Source organism: Quercus lobata, chromosome 3, assembly GCF_001633185.2.
Source record: "Quercus lobata isolate SW786 chromosome 3, ValleyOak3.0 Primary Assembly, whole genome shotgun sequence".
Taxonomy (NCBI): Eukaryota; Viridiplantae; Streptophyta; class Magnoliopsida; order Fagales; family Fagaceae; genus Quercus; species Quercus lobata.
In genome coordinates this window covers 45,255,898-45,271,973 of record NC_044906.1, presented here as the reverse complement: position 1 = coordinate 45,271,973, position 16,076 = coordinate 45,255,898, and the positions used below count along the sequence as shown (strand labels likewise).

Below are 16,076 nucleotides of genomic sequence, written 5' to 3'. Positions count from 1 at the left end.
TTTATTATTATTATTTTTTTTTTTGAGTTAGTAAATAGAAATATCTTAATTGAGACGGAAGGGGGAAATGGTCAATTCTATTCCATCAACCGCTTTGGTTTGTCAATTAAAACGAATTTTCTGGATACCAATCTATTCTAGTGTACAATTTTTGGAGTTAATTGAAAGCTTTTTGTGACACAATCATCTCTGTCTAATCGCCTTTCATTTGACAAATCGATTTCATTAAATTGACATTTGACAATATATAAAATCATGTGTCCTAATCCTTTACTTACCCTCATAATTAACTCCAACTATAATGCCCAACAGGCACGGCTAACAGCAATCAGATGTTAGCAAGCAAAGTGCTAAGAAAATCATACCAGACATGAAGCTCTTGTAGCTAATAGCCTTTGGTCCAAATGACCCCAGAAATATGTAGCCCATGTTTCTATAATTACTTATTTGTATATTCAATGTGCGATTAAAAAAAAAAAGAGCGATTCAAGTTTCCTTGTGTATTTAACCAAACAATGATGAAAAAAGAAGAAGAAGAAGAAAGATAAGACTTGCATATGGTGATTAAATATTGTGTAAAAAATTGTTGATAATTAAATATTGTGTAAAACATTGTTGATACCCATTTTCGCGACACATTTTATGTAAGCCCAATTCAACCAAGCTCCACTTCTTTGTGGGCTTAATTCATGTATTGTATTATATTTTATTCTTTTTAGCATGGCCTAAGCCCATGCGACTTATTGGAAAAATTGAGAGAGTGTGGTTTGGTGGGTATGGGTTGATTCCTTTCGGACCTTTTGCATGACCTCAGCACATGCATACTACCAAGTGAGCAAGGCACACTGGTAGCACCCCTTGCCCCCCCCCCCCCTCCCTTGCCGATCTTGAAAAGCAAATGAAGATTTGGTTGGGTCTTAAGAGATAAAGCCCTTAGATATATTACAGAACAAATACTTCTTTGATACACCTAACTGGCCTAAGGGAAGGCTACAAAAACAATGAAGTTTGAAGGGCAAAGTTAGTGAAGAAAGAAATAAAAAGCTACTGGGAGAGAGTAAGTGTAACACCCTAGTTATTAAGTGTATTTTGGAGGAAGCTTGAGGGGCAAATTGGTAATTTTACTCAAGATATTTTTGGGGCAATTTGGTAATTAAGCTTTTCAACTTAAGTCACCCCCCTCCCCTCCCCTTTCTTCCTCATTTCACGTTGATATCTCTCTCTCCCTCTTTCTATCTCACCCACCCACCGAAGCCCACACACCTACAGACTCTAGCTCCCTCTATTTCTCTCGCTCCCTCACCGGTAAACCAGCCATCTACCACCACTTTTGGCAGATTTCACCAGAGAACCTCATTAGAAACCCCATACGCTCAATTATCCCAAACTTTAAAGGTAAAACTCTTTAACTATTTTGGTAGCTTTTCAAGTTGTTGTAAGATTTCTTTCTAATTTAAGCTACTTGAGTGATATACATGTGATTTGAGTACATGGGTTTTTGATTTGGTGGACTTAATTGTTAAATGGTTAAGGGTTTTTACAAATGGTGATCATTTGGGGTTTCTCCATGGTTAAAATTTGGGTTCCTTGAGCAATCATGTGGGTTGATTTTGTGGAAGTTTGGGTTGATTTTTGGAAGTGTGTTCTTTGCATTTTAAATGACTTTGGCAAATGTGCGTGTGAGTGGAGTGATAATTACAAATTTATGAAAGTTAAGTGTGAGCATGTGCTTTTGCATACCAAGTGTTTGATAAGTTATTTATATGGGATTTTTGGGTTTGATTCCTTGTTTTTAATATGCTTTAAATCTAGTGGTTTTAATGTGAGTAAATTCTCAAATAATTTGGGCTAGTCTTACAACTATAACAATTTTCTAAAGCTGTCATGACAGATTTGAGTCAGCCGCAATGCATGATTTTTAATAAATTACAGAAAAATCTTTTTGGGCTGAATTTTCTGTGGTACATTGTATACATATAGGGGAATGTTCCCTTAAAGTTTTGAATTAATCGGATAACTTTTCATTGACCAAAAATTTTTTAAAAATGGCTGCCCTATTATGTACTGAATCTTAAAGTAAGACTAAAACGTTGAGAAATTGTGGAATTAATCCCAAACCTCGGTTGAGCTTATCTTGGCTTTAATATATTATTTAGTACTCAAAGAGATTAATGAGTATTTTATATTATCTTATGATGCACATTTTTGTGGTAGTGAATTTAAAATGTTTTGGTTGTGTTAGCACTATGAGTTTCTTGGATGCTTGTTTGGTTCCTGCTTGGGAAGGGTACTTGTCTTAGGATGGGCAAGCTAGACTTTAGGGCCTTTGGTTTGATTTTAGGGTATTGTTACGATTTATGGAGATAAGTGTGATGGTACTTTATGAACAGCCTTGTTATTGATAGGTTTGACCTTTGTGTTTCTAGGTTTCGATACTCTTGGTGATGGACCTAGTGACTAGATTAGTTGATTTTGTGGTGCCCAGTTGAGGTAAAATTAGTTAGCCTTCCGAGATAAGTAGCTTTTTAATGGGATTTTTGAAAAATAACCATGTTACATAAATGTTGTTTTTAGGTTAGACACGCTTTTGGAAACTATCTATGGAAACTATATTTTCCTAAAAACTATTGTGCCGTAACCTTAGGCTTCGCTTGGGAGGAGGGAATGCAATGAAATGGAAATGAATGAAAATAATCATTTTAGAATATTCTTCATTTTCCTTGTTTGGGAGTTTTAATGGAGGGAATGGAAAGCTCATTCCCTTGTTTGAGAGTTTAAGTAGGAGGGAATGGAATAGGTAGGAGGGAACACTCATTCCTCTCTATTCCCTTAGGCTTCGCTTGGGAGGAAGGAATGGAATGGAATGGAAAGGAAAGAAAAGAATCATTTTAGAATATTCTTCATTTCCCTTGTTTGGGAGTTTTAATGGAGGGAATGGAAAGCCCATTCCCTTGTTTGGGAGTTTAAGTAGGAGGGAATGGAATAGGTAGGAAGGAACACTCATTCCTCTCTATTCCCTTAGGTTTCGCTTGGGAGGAGGGAATGGAATGGAATGGAAATGAATAAAAAGAATCATTTTAGAATATTCTTCATTTCCCTTGTTTGGGAGTTTTAATGGAGGGAATGGAAAGTTCATTCCCTTGTTTGGGAGTTTAAGTAGGAGGGAATGGAATAGGTAGGAGGGAACACTCATTCCTCTCTATTCCTTTAAAATCTCAAATTTTTATTCCCCCCGAAATTGGGAGGATTTTGAGGGAATAGAATTAAATTTAATGATTTTTTTACTAAAACTCCCAAAATATCCCTGTATATTCAACTTTTTATTTTAAAATAGGGGTCTAATAGTAATATTGTCATAAAATGATTCCGTTCCATTCCCTCCATGTTGCTCCCAAACAAGATTACTTACATTCCATTCATTTTCATTCCTTTCCATTCCTTTATTTTAAAACATCCAATCAAGGTTACTTAATTTCATTCCATTCAATTCTTTTCCATTCCTTTCCCTTACTTAAATATATTACATTCCATTCCATTACTTTCCATTTCCTTATTATTATTCCATTCCATTCCCTTATGAACTCCTAAGCGAAGCCTTAAAATCTCAAATTTTCATTCCCCCCGAAATTGGGAGGAATTGGAGGGAATGAAATTAGATTTAATGATTTTTTTACTAAAACTCCCAAAATACCTTTGTATATTCAACTCTTTATTTTAAAATAGGGGTCTAATAGTAATATTGTCATAAAATAATTCCGTTCAATTCCCTCCATGTTGCTCCCAAACAAGATTACTTACATTCCATTCATTTTCATTCCTTTCCATTCCTTTATTTTAAAACATCCAATCAAGGTTACTTAATTCCATTCTTTTCCATTCCTTTCCCTTACTTAAATATATTCCATTCCATTCCATTACTTTCCATTCCCTTATTATTATTCAATTCCATTCCCTTATGAACTCCCAAGCGAAGCCTTAATGTATATGTGATTATATATATGAAAATGCATCATATTTGGTATTGTATTTGGGGAAATGCATGAATTGTTGATATGGAAAATATGAGCATCTTTGATTTAATCTTTGATAAGGAATTCATTGATTTTATGGTATATTGAATAATTTAAAGATGCTTATCTTGTCTTGTTATTTGGGAAAAAGATTGAAAATCTTTTGACAAGAATGAAGTTGAAAACCTTACAAACTTTGTGGAAGTTAGATTATTTAAGGTTTTCTGAAACTAGCTAAATATAAACTATGTGTTTCAAAATGTATGTAACCTGTGAGCTTTATGTGGTTTTAACACCATGCCATGTGTGATTTCCCGGTAATCACTCGATTTGGTTTCCGTAGTCTTTGTGACAACGGAATCAAATCCAGGTTAGTGCCCTTTCACTTTGGATGACGCGTTCTTCCCTGCTACCTATGGGGGGAAGAGGTTCCTTGATTGTGTGTGGGTGAGGCTGCTGCCCATGGGGCCAAGAGACTACATTCAAGAGAGGTCCTATTTGATGCGTTCTCTCTGCTGCCCATGGGGGAAAAGAAAAACCTTGAGGGTATGGGTGAGGTTGTTGTCCATGGGCCAAGAGTCTGCATACCAGAGAGGACAATATCATGCCAATTGTGAATGGGTGGATCTCTTGATTGGTCTATGTGGTAGTATGGTATATTTGTGATAAAATTACTGTATGTTAAATTTTATGGCTTTGGAAATTGTATTGTTAGTGCTCACAGATTATAATATATAGTTTCATGGTATTATTTTGAGAAACTTTGTGTTTCACCATCTAATCATTCTTGTTACATTATTACTAAAAAATGATCTTGCAGTATTCAGTTAGCAATTTCCCAAACTAAAACATGTTTTGCAAACTATTTATAATCATGAAACTTGCATTTCCTCCACCCCATTAATTATGCTACTTACTGGGTTTTAGCTCATCACACTCTCCAACAGTATTATAGATAAATTTGCTATATCTCGAGCATGGAGCTTGTTTTATTGGTGGTAATTGGAGCATTATGCTAAGTGAGAGATTTATGCTATGATTGGTTGGTGACTCAATCTTGCAAAGTTTACCGAGATTATAATTAATTTTATTGGAGGTTGGATACTTGGGGTTTGTTAGTCTTAGGCTTTGTAGGCCTAACTTCAATGTTGAGGTTGTGTATTCTAAAAGGGATTGTGGTTTTGTGTTATCCATTTGGAGCTTTGAAATATATTCATGCATTATTTGGAGGAACATGACTTGAGTTATTGTTTGTAATTGTGTTATAGAGCTCTGACTTGTAATATGAAGATTTTAGTATGGTCATTTATTCTTATCATGCGTCAAGGAGAGGAATAGAAGAAAAAAAAATCTCCTACATTCTTGCTTTTAATGGTTCTTTCCTCACGCTTTGGACCCTTTTAGGTGTAGGGTGTGACAGTAAGCAAGCAGTGTGGGGTTCAAAACAAATGGTATATTGATATGTGATTTGGTGGGTATGAGTCGATTCCTTTCGGACCTTTTGCATGACCTCAGCACATGTGTACTACCAAGTGGGAAAGGAACACTGGTAGCACCCCTCGCCCCACCACCCCACCCAACCCCCCCCCCCCCTCCCCCTCCCCCTCCTTTGGCCGATCTTGAAAAGCAAATGAAGATTTGGTTGGGTCTTAAGAGATAAAGCCCTCAGATATATTGCAAAACAAATACTTCCTTGATACACCTAACTGACCTAAGGGAAGGCTATAAAAACAATGAAGTTTGAAGGGCAAAGTAAGTGAAGAAAGGAATAAAAAGCTACTGGGAGAGAGTAAGCAAGCGGCGTGGGGTTCAAAACAAATGGTATATTGATATGTCAATATATGTTATAAAAAAAATAAATAAAAATAAAAAAAAAATAAAAATAAAAAAGTGGCTGCAAAACAGGAACTTCAGAAATTACCACGGGGCCCACCATACATGATTCAAGACTTAGGAGCTTAATTATTTCTTATGGCATATGGGGTTATGTCTAAGTTAGTCCACATGCCTTTGTACATGCCTGCAAACATCTTTCTTTAGGCATTGAAGTCATGCAAACGTTAGCACCCAGCAACCATCTCTTGGTCTATGTCATGTTCAAGCATTTAATTCTTTGAAAGGTACATTTCTCCATGCATTAGGAGAGTGAAGCTTCAAGACACAGCTTGGGTTTACTCATCTAGGATTTATATTAGGAATATTGTTCCTAAAGTATAATCATAGAAAGCCAAAGAGAAGCGAGAAAGCACCAGGAAATTAAAGGTTCCCAAACCATTCTACGAAGAAAATTATAAAGCTACATGTGGACATGAAAAAAGAAAAGAGCATTACGGATTGGACCTATCATTTGGTTACAATGTGGCTTTGTTGGACTCATGACCACAATTTTTCAATAAGTGGGTTCCATGACCTATGATATTTATACAAACAGACTTCATTGACCCATATCATCTCAACAAAAAATAAACGTTTGGGTAAACTAGTTCCCAAACTTGCAACATTTTCAAGCAATGGAAAATATCAACTACTCACATGCTTGTCGCAAGTGCCACACGTGCTTGGGGGGCTAATGTTGATACCCATTTTCGCGACACAATTTGTAAAAGCCCAATTCAACCAAGCTCCAGTTCCTTGTGGGCTTAATTCATGTATTGTATTATATTTTACTCTTTTACGCATGGCTTAGCTCATGTAATGTATTGGGAAAATTGAGAGAGTGTGGTTTGGAGGGTATGGGCTGGTTCCTTTCAGATCTTTTGCATGACCCCTACCCATGCGTACTACCAAGTGGGCAAGGGACACTAGTAGCACCTTTGGCTCATGGAGGAGGTCTTGTACCCGAAATTTCCACCTTAAAAGAGCCTTTATGCTCTAGCTAACTGTGGCCTAGCTTTTCTGTTCTAAAACATATAATTGACCCTAAGTGGCTAGCCTTGTCTATTGCAACAATCAAATGCAAACTCCAGGGGCCTGCCATGTCTAGGAAACATCAACCCATGAATTTAGGCCACTTCAATTCCCAAATTATACAAAAAGCAAGCCAACCCTCTTACCCCATTAAAGCAAATCTGACCATAACCTCTTTGATTGAGACCTTGGGGTTCAAAACCTCTTTTATTGACCAAAAAATTGTCACTTAGAGCAACCCAAATGCATAAAAGGCCCTAATCAAATTCAAAATGAACTAATCACGTTCTACCCTTAGAGATGAAACTTTAGAGCAAAAGCCCATTTAGCCAGCTAACATCCTCACAATTCTGAAGCTTAGGGGTGGAAATATAGGTACAAGGGAACCTTCCCTCTCTTCCTCACAACCTCTCTCAATTCCTCTTCTCGTTGATTGTCGGTTGAAGTTTCGGACCTGTGTGCTTTTTTTGCATTTTCTTGTATTTCAATTATGGCATTTTGATTTCTCTCTTGTTAAAGTACCATTAGCCTTTTGTTCATTATACATTTGGAATTTTGGGCTTAATTCTCCACAGTAAACACTTCTAAAGAACCCAATGGGAGATTTGGGCTAATCTTGCATTTTTGGCCCTTGTCGCAAAACATCCCAAACATTTTGGAGACTCCACTAGGGAGTCAAGTAGCTGAAACCAAAGAAGTTATGTATCCAAAGATGCAAAACCAGAAAAAAGATGGTGTTTCTCACACCAACTTGTCATTCCAAGAGAAAACTATATGATGCTTTGCCGCACAAGAAGAGCATGGTGAAGTTGAGCAGAAAAAAGTTCTATCCTTAGCTCATTAAATTGCTGGAGATGCTCCAAATCATGTGACAAAATTGCCCCAACCTTTGGAAGTCATGACCAGCTTATGCATCCAAAATTATGCTCGAACCTCGCATGCTATGCCACGGCATGTTCATATATTTCAAGTCATGACAAGCGCATGCATTCCAAGCCATGCCAACACCTAAATCATTCTTGAATTTAAGATTATGCTTGAAGAGGGAAGCGCTAATGTGTCATCCTTAAGAAAATTTTTCTTGTCACTCAACTCTTGCAAAGGGAATTCCTAAGTAAGCCCACTAGTAGGGGGAGCTTGGCACGCACCTTTGGAGAATTCTTTTCTAGACCTCACTCTAGATATTGATGTCAGATAGCTCAAAAATTACATGCAAGTTGCTGGAAACTCATTCCAAAAACTTTTGAGTGAAATCTTAGTATAATGTGGAAACTTGGAATAAGCGACATAGAGGCTAAGGAGAGAAATTTTTGTGCTAGGGATGCAACAACCCGACATCGACATCTCTAATTCTTTTTTGTGCTAGGGATGCAACAACCCGACATCGACATCTCTAATTCTTAGGCCATCAATATCCCAAAGAGGCTAAGAAGCGTGAAAAAAATTATAAAAAAAAAAAAAAAAAAAACTGTTATGCTGGGAATGAAATTGTTGTGCTCAGACTTGTGCACTTTTCTGCATTTTCTTATATTTCAATTATGGAATTTTAATTTCTCTCTTGTTAAAGTACCATTAGCCTTTTGTTCATTATACATTTGGAATTTTGGAATTGATTCTCCATAATAAACACTTCTAAAGAACCCAATGAGAGATTTGGGCTAATCTTGCATTTTTGGCCCTTATCACAAAACATCCCCGTCAAAAATTAATATTCTTCTCCTAGATATCTCTTTTTTCTTTGTTTTCTTAATTACAATTATGAGATACAAGATTATTTGAGTTATGAATATTGCAAAAGTCGAGGTGATTCATCAATTTTTGTATGCACAATTACTTATTCAGTATATTAAAAAAAATATATATATTGGATTCAATTTTTCCTTTGTATTTCACAAAAAAATATAAAAAAGATAATTCTTGTGTATGGTGTTTAGAATTTGTCACGCCCCAAACCCAACTATAAAGATAGGCACATGACAACCGTCACATGCTTATAAAGTAAGTACCCTACAAGTATGCAAGGCCTTCTTAGCAACTAAAATTTATCCTCAAAAATTAAAACCAAATAAATCCAAAATACCTCAACACTTTCTTTATGAACAGATCTCCAATAATTTAATAGGAACAAAATCCAAACCTCATGTACATAATGCCAATTGGCCAATAAATATAAAACTATTAAAAGACCATCCAATCCCAAAATCACTAAACTTCTTTTCCTACTCACAACACAACATCAAACTCCCAAAACTTGGTATTCTTCACAATCTGAAACTGGAAGGGAAAAAGGGGTGAGCTGACAACTCAATAAGTAACCAAAATCCTAATAAGTTTTATAAAGCAGTAGATCTGTAAAGTAATAAGATGTAATATGATTTTTCAAAAGTTATAATATACTATGGGTTTTCAAAAATAACTAAAGAAGTTTCATAGTCTTAAAATAATAAGTTGCAAATAGATCACATACTTTAACCTTACAAATGTATCATAGATGGTTTAGAAAGTAGTCAGTTTTCCATATATCAAAAGCTATAACTTACAATAGATTCCAAAAATACATAAGCAATTTAAGTGACTCAAAATAGTTCAAATACTCAAACATAATTCATATTTTTAACAATCTTATGACTATGGTCATGCTATATCCCCGTGACTGAGCATCAGAGTACCAATGAATATTCTTAACAATCTTATGACTATGACTATGTTGAGTAATTTTTCTACTTCTGAATCAAATAAAATGAATATGACCATTCCTGAGCTATCTTCAACCTTTAATTGAATTCTATACTTGATAAGAGAAATGACATATATAATGTTAATATCATATTAGTTATTGTGAATTTTAATATAAAAAGTAAACATTTTCATTTTGTGTGCCTTGGGATTAGGAAGCATGCCTTTTTGTTGCAATTGTCGCACCATAAAAATTCATCTCTTGACTTCTTTTTACGACATACTTTGCAAGAGATAAAGTACCAACCAGAATTATCTATCTCAATGTTTATAATCCTTCCTTGACAGGTAAAGATTGTTTCCTAGTAATTGAATTTAATATCAATCAATTCATAATTTTATAGTTAAATTTTGTAAAAGTAGGTCTATAGTACATAAAGCAATGTTAAGAACACAATATTATTGTTCAAGGTTTTTTTTTTTTCTTACCTCGCTATCAAAGTCCCACATAATTTTTGTTATTTCACTTATGGTTCTTCTGCTGATGTTCATCTCTTCTTGAATTGTCACTTGTGGTTTGAATTGCTTTGGCATTTGTACTATTGGTTGGTTATTTTCCACCAGCATGTTATATTACATAAAGATATTAGACATAGTATTATAGAGACTGTAAATACATTAAAAATGTGAATCATGTAAAATAAGTAACAAATAAGTTTCAAAAGTAATGATACCACAAAATGATAAAACATACACAACAACTTATTTTAAAAGGCTAATATGTCACAACCTAAAAAACTTGACTATTGCACATGTCCTTTTAGGAATTACTACATTCTAATTTACAAGTTGCAGAATTCCAGTATAGATTCGGTGAACTTCTTTTTGATAGGACATTATAAAAAAGAGTCATTATCCACGCACTGCCAAAACAACCTTCATATCAAATAAACACTTTCCCATATTTTGTACCACTTAGACTTTTTTACTTTAGGCCTTAAACGACTCCAAAACCTTCCTTAATGTACACTCTTCCCTGTCATTAACAACTGCAATTCATGTTTCTAGTTTCCCATATTTCATGTTAACTACAATCTGCCCATTGTGACCATTATTGTTTCCTACAGAAACTACTAATTTGTTCCTGGTGGCATCCACCGGAGTATTGCACAATAATTTAAGGTCATAGCTTATTTACCATGCAGTGACTTGGGACATATGCTTTGAGCAGTATTGTAGAGACTGTAAATACATTAAAAATGTGAATCCAAAATAAAGCACTTACTAATCTTTAAATTTAGCAGTATTAGGAATGTCCAAATCAATATAAACTCTTGTTCCACTTGTTGACGATAAGTTATACTCTCTTGCAATGCACAGGATTCATTAGAAAAAAAAAGTACAATTATCTATATATAAACTTATATTTGTGGTAAAAAGGCCATTCCATTCAGGCCCATCAACTACCTAAAAAGAGAAAGTACCCACTCCAAGTGGATTACCAGCTAGGCAGTTATTTCAAAACATCCCACTTGAGCTCAAAGAAGTTTAGGAGAAAATTGTCTTATAAGTTAAAGACATTTGTCATCTACTCAATTATAAATTTTGAGGCTTTGTTTATGTACCATAAGTGGACCCTCCTATCACATGTAATTGTTAAACACTTCCTAAGTAATGAAGGTATAGAAAATGCACAAAACACATGACAATGTTGTGATACAAACTGCTTATGCATTTAAACCATTGCATTTAAGTGATAAGTTTACACACACAGTGAGTATTGAACCTACAATCTTATTCACCACCCTTTATTTATGAGTCTCTAACTAATTACAAAAATAAAATAATAATAATAAAATACAATCATCAACCCAAAATAAGAAAAAATGATCCAACCAAATGTACAACAACCAATTATGCATAATACAAAATACAAAACCAAGCAAAACCCATCATAAAAAAGTGAAAATATTATTACACAGAAAGACTATTATGTGGATGGCCTACTCATATGTCTCATAAGTCCCTGCTTCATTGACTTCAACACTACACTAACATTTTTTTAAATCATCGAATCAAATAAAGTATTATATCTTCCAGAGTAACACGGGAACCTTTCATTTCTACATGAGCAATAAATTTGAAGGAAGCTGTAATATTAGTCTATAATTGAAGTGGCACTTGAATCATAATCATCATCTATTACATAGTGTGCATACTGAGAACTCCTTCCTTTATAACTACTGCATATATAACCTATTGGAAAATCTGGTTTTGCATCTCATACAAACACACAACAAAAGCAACAAACACGGATCTACTTTATTCATGAGAGATAACATGTAACCTTGAATTCTAGAACAAATAATAGAAAGAGTGCCTTGATGTAGTGAAATTCAAAATCAAGACTTGAGAATACCTCTAATCTTCATCCCAATTCCACATGGTGCCCAAGAAGTGTGGTCTCTCAATTAGTTTACATGTATGTATTCAAGGGAGAATAAGATAGTGGCTTTCACTCATATACACACCATTTCCATACTATATATTGAAAATTCTATATGTTTTTCTCCTTATACATAACTGATTATCTAAGCTTTTTGGGCCTGCTTAATTGGGCTTTAGTTTGTGGCTTGAGATGGGACCAAAGGGAACAAATAAGACTCTAGCTCTAATAGGCCTTGGGCTTATCTGTCAACTCTTGACAAGTCCAAAGTTACCATTAATTATATTTAATACCACTATATTAATATAATTGCACTCTAAGCCTTATTAATAAATTATATCCCAAGACTCTAATATAAAATATCCATAGTAAACAAAGTCATAATCAATTGTCACTTTGTAAAGAACTATTTTATCCGTAAGTACCCGATTTAATCTTTTAGTTATTCACATTTATTGAAATCCATAAGCCTTATTAACTTTGTAAAGTTGTGATTTACAAATATGTATTTTGTTGGCTTTTTATTCCGTACCAAATTTGATTTTAATTTTATTCAATCTTTTGTACCCTGTATCTGTTGTGGGAATTTATTGTAAGAGTTATGTGATAGTGAGAGAGAGTGTGAAGACTCAAGCTATTGAAGTAAGGAAGGTTTTTGCGGGTATCTCGTGACTAAGCATCTTGCGAAAAGATGCATGTGCCCTATGCATGTGCCCTATGCATGACTGGAATACGAAGAGTTTGTACAGATGGAGACAGCTGTGTCTCACAAGTATCTCACAGGCAAGGCCTTCCCACGAGACACCCGCGAGACATTCTGTTTTGCCAGTCTATACTGTTTGATACACACTTTCTGTATCGTCATTATATATACACATATTACCCACAAATATGAAGGTGAGCTTCTGAGAGAAAACCCTAGCCAAAACACTTGAGAGTTAGAAATTGTTATACCAACAATTCTCTACACATTTGTTTGTGGAATTTTCTTATCTCCTACCTCTTCATTTCCATACCATTGAGAGGTCAATAGCCCAAACACTTACCACACCATTTGAGAGTGTCAAGTGAGGTTTTGGTGCTGCTAGGAAACATTGGAAGAAGCCAAGGATGGCAGATGCAACATGGAGCTTGTTGCGGGATCTGGAAAGCTAGACAAGATACAGTTCCGAGAAGCCTTGTTGGAGTAGGAGCTTGGAGGGCTTAGGTACAAAGGGTAGATTAGGCTTGGAGGGTCTCTTGCTTACCCATGTATCCTAACTGATTGTCTAGTGGATTGATTACCGCTTGGAGGGCGGCGGAGAGGTTTTCACTGAGTTCTTCGGTTTCCTCTTCAATAACACATCTCGGTGTTATCTGTGTTTGCATCTCTCTTCCCTACTCTTGTTCATTTCATTTTGCTGTTGTGTTGCTTTAAATATGGATTAGAGTAGCTCTCTTGCATGTTTGCTTCCATTTACACTATTCCGCACTTAGTATTAAGTTAGTGTAAAAACAACCAAGCCGTAATTTGAATTGGGGGTCTAAACGAGCTCTTGTGTTTTTACACATTTCAAGCTTTCAATTGGTATCAGGGCGGGTACATTCGTTGTGGTCTAAATACCGAAGTGTGATCCTTGACCCTTTATGATGGACCGGTCATAATCTCTTAATGCCCTACCATTCTATGATGGAGGCAACTATGCTTTTTGGAAGGTCCGAATGAGGGCTTTCTTGTGTGCTATAGATGAGTCCGTGTGGGATTTCACAAAAAATGGGTATGTTAAACCCATTACTGCCAAGTTCAAATGGGACAAGGCAGCTCTTGCATTAGCTAATGCGAATAGTAAGGCCATTAATGCTATATTCTGTGGTGTGTCCCCTGATGAGTTTCACAGGATATCACACCTGGAGACAGCATAGGAAGCTTGGACAATCCTTGAAACGACCTATGAGGGTACCAAGAAAGTCAAGGATACGAAGCTACAAATGCTTACCACCGGATTTGAAGAACTTAAGATGGGAGATGATGAGGCTTTCGATTCTTTCTATGGAAAGCTCAATGAGATTGTAATTGCCGAACTCAATCTTGGAGAGAAGATTGAAGACTCTAAGGTGGTGAGAAAAATTTTGAGGTCTTTACCGGAGAGTTTCCGAGCAAAAGTTACAGCTATAGAAGAGAGTAAAGACTTGGATGAGATCAAAATCCAAGAGCTAATCGGATCTCTTCAAACATATGAGTTAGGACTGCCTTTTCATAAATCGAGCAAATCCCTTGCTCTTAAAACCATCACCAAGAGAATGGACAACCCCTCCGAAGAGGATGATGTGGAGAAGGAAGTAGTTTTCCTTGCAAAGAACTTCCGAAAATTTCTAAAGATGAACAACAGTGGAAAACCTTTCAACAGCGGAAAGTTTTCATCTCCCAAGGGTGATAGGAAGGAATTCAGGAAGAAAGATGGAAAGGACTCTCAATCCACTCAAGGAATCACTTGCTTCGAGTGCAATGGACATGGTCATGTTAAGAGAGAATGTCCTAATTATTTGAGAATGAAGGGCAAGGCATATGCCATAACTCTCAATGATTCGTAGTCTTCTGACCTAGATTCGGAGGGCAGTTGTGATGAAGAAGTGAACTACTCAGCATTTATGACTATTGCTTATGTAGAATCTTCAGAGGATTTGAACTTGCTCGTACAAGAACTTGGGGAGCATAGTGATGAAGAATCCATGGGAATTGTAGAAGAATCGGATGCTGAGATAGATGAAGATATAGCTAGTCTTCAAGAAAATTATAACTCTCTCCTTGAGAAGTTGGGAGAATATGCAAAGGTGGCTAAGGCAACTGTGAAAAAGATGAAGAAAGCTGAGGAAGACTATAGAAGTCTCCTAGTGAGATATAAGGAGGCCAAATGCGAGATAGAAACACTAAATGGCGAACTAACCGAAGCTTACACCAAGGTGAAATTCCTTGAGCTTGAGGTAGTTCAAGCGAATTCCAAGGTAAAGCGAGTCTCCACAAAGAAGCTTGATGATATCCTTTCATCTCAAAAGACCTTCTCCGACAAAACCGTATTAGGATACACTGGAGGAAGTAGTTCAGCTATGAACATCTCCAAAGAATTGAAGTTTGTGAAGGCCAAAGAGCCGATTGCAGTTGTCCCAACTGTTGAGAAAGCCAATGTGGAGTAGAAGAAGAATAGGGCTGAGCAAAGGGTGTTGAACAAGCCTCGCAACCAATCAATGGTCAGGTCTGAAGACAATGGGAGATCACCTCCAAAATCACAAAGAGGTCTGAGAGCAAACCATGTATGCCATTATTATGGAATACAAGGGCATACCAGACCCAATTGTCATAAGCTAAGAGCATTGAATAATGCTAGGGACCAAAGGTCAAGAGAACCAAGAGATGACAGGAGGAATTGGACTGTTGGGCAACCACGAAGTCAAAATGAAGATTCCGGTGTGGTGGATGTAATGAAGATGATTGAGGCATTTACCACATGTTTGGCAAACTTCAAAAGTAGGTTTGAAGGTCACAATTCACGTACCCAATCCTATAGGGATATCACCACAAACGCACGTGACATGTGGGTGAAGAGGGTACTCATGCATGATTACCTCCCATGTCCATGCATCAATACTTCCAATGCTTAGGATCATAGGTTCATGCATCATATCATGCATTGTTTTCTGTTTATAACATTTCTTTCAAGTTTTGTTGTTGTTGATCTTACTTTTCTTGTTCTGCTTTTGAGTTTGTTCAAAATTCAAAAACCCATAAAAAATTGAAAAATCTTAAAAAAAAAAAAAAGGTTTGATCGCTTGTCTTTGTGTATGTCACATGTGAGTTTGGCTTAGTACCTTCGTACTTATGGCGTAGTGTATTTACGAGCCTAGCTTGTTTTGTATGCACATAAATCTTTGTGGGAGAAATCTTGAAATTTTTGTGTGATTGTTGTAAATAGATCTTCAAACTTGTCATGAATGATTGGTCAATAACTTGATGGTCTTAATACTTGCATAGACTTGTGCCTATATCTCTTCCCACTTTTTTT

The 16,076-nt window shown here is 35.9% G+C and overlaps 1 protein-coding gene across 1 annotated transcript; it reads left to right on the top strand.

Moving 5' to 3' along the window:
• The first annotated feature begins 14,037 nt into the window (after positions 1 to 14,037).
• LOC115980957 lies at positions 14,038 to 15,210 on the top strand. The gene is made up of 2 exons (XM_031103153.1): positions 14,038 to 14,533; positions 14,762 to 15,210. Exons 1-2 carry the CDS (start codon positions 14,038 to 14,040, stop codon positions 15,208 to 15,210), a joined length of 945 nt encoding a protein of 314 aa, XP_030959013.1.
• Positions 15,211 to 16,076: the final 866 nt, after the last annotated feature.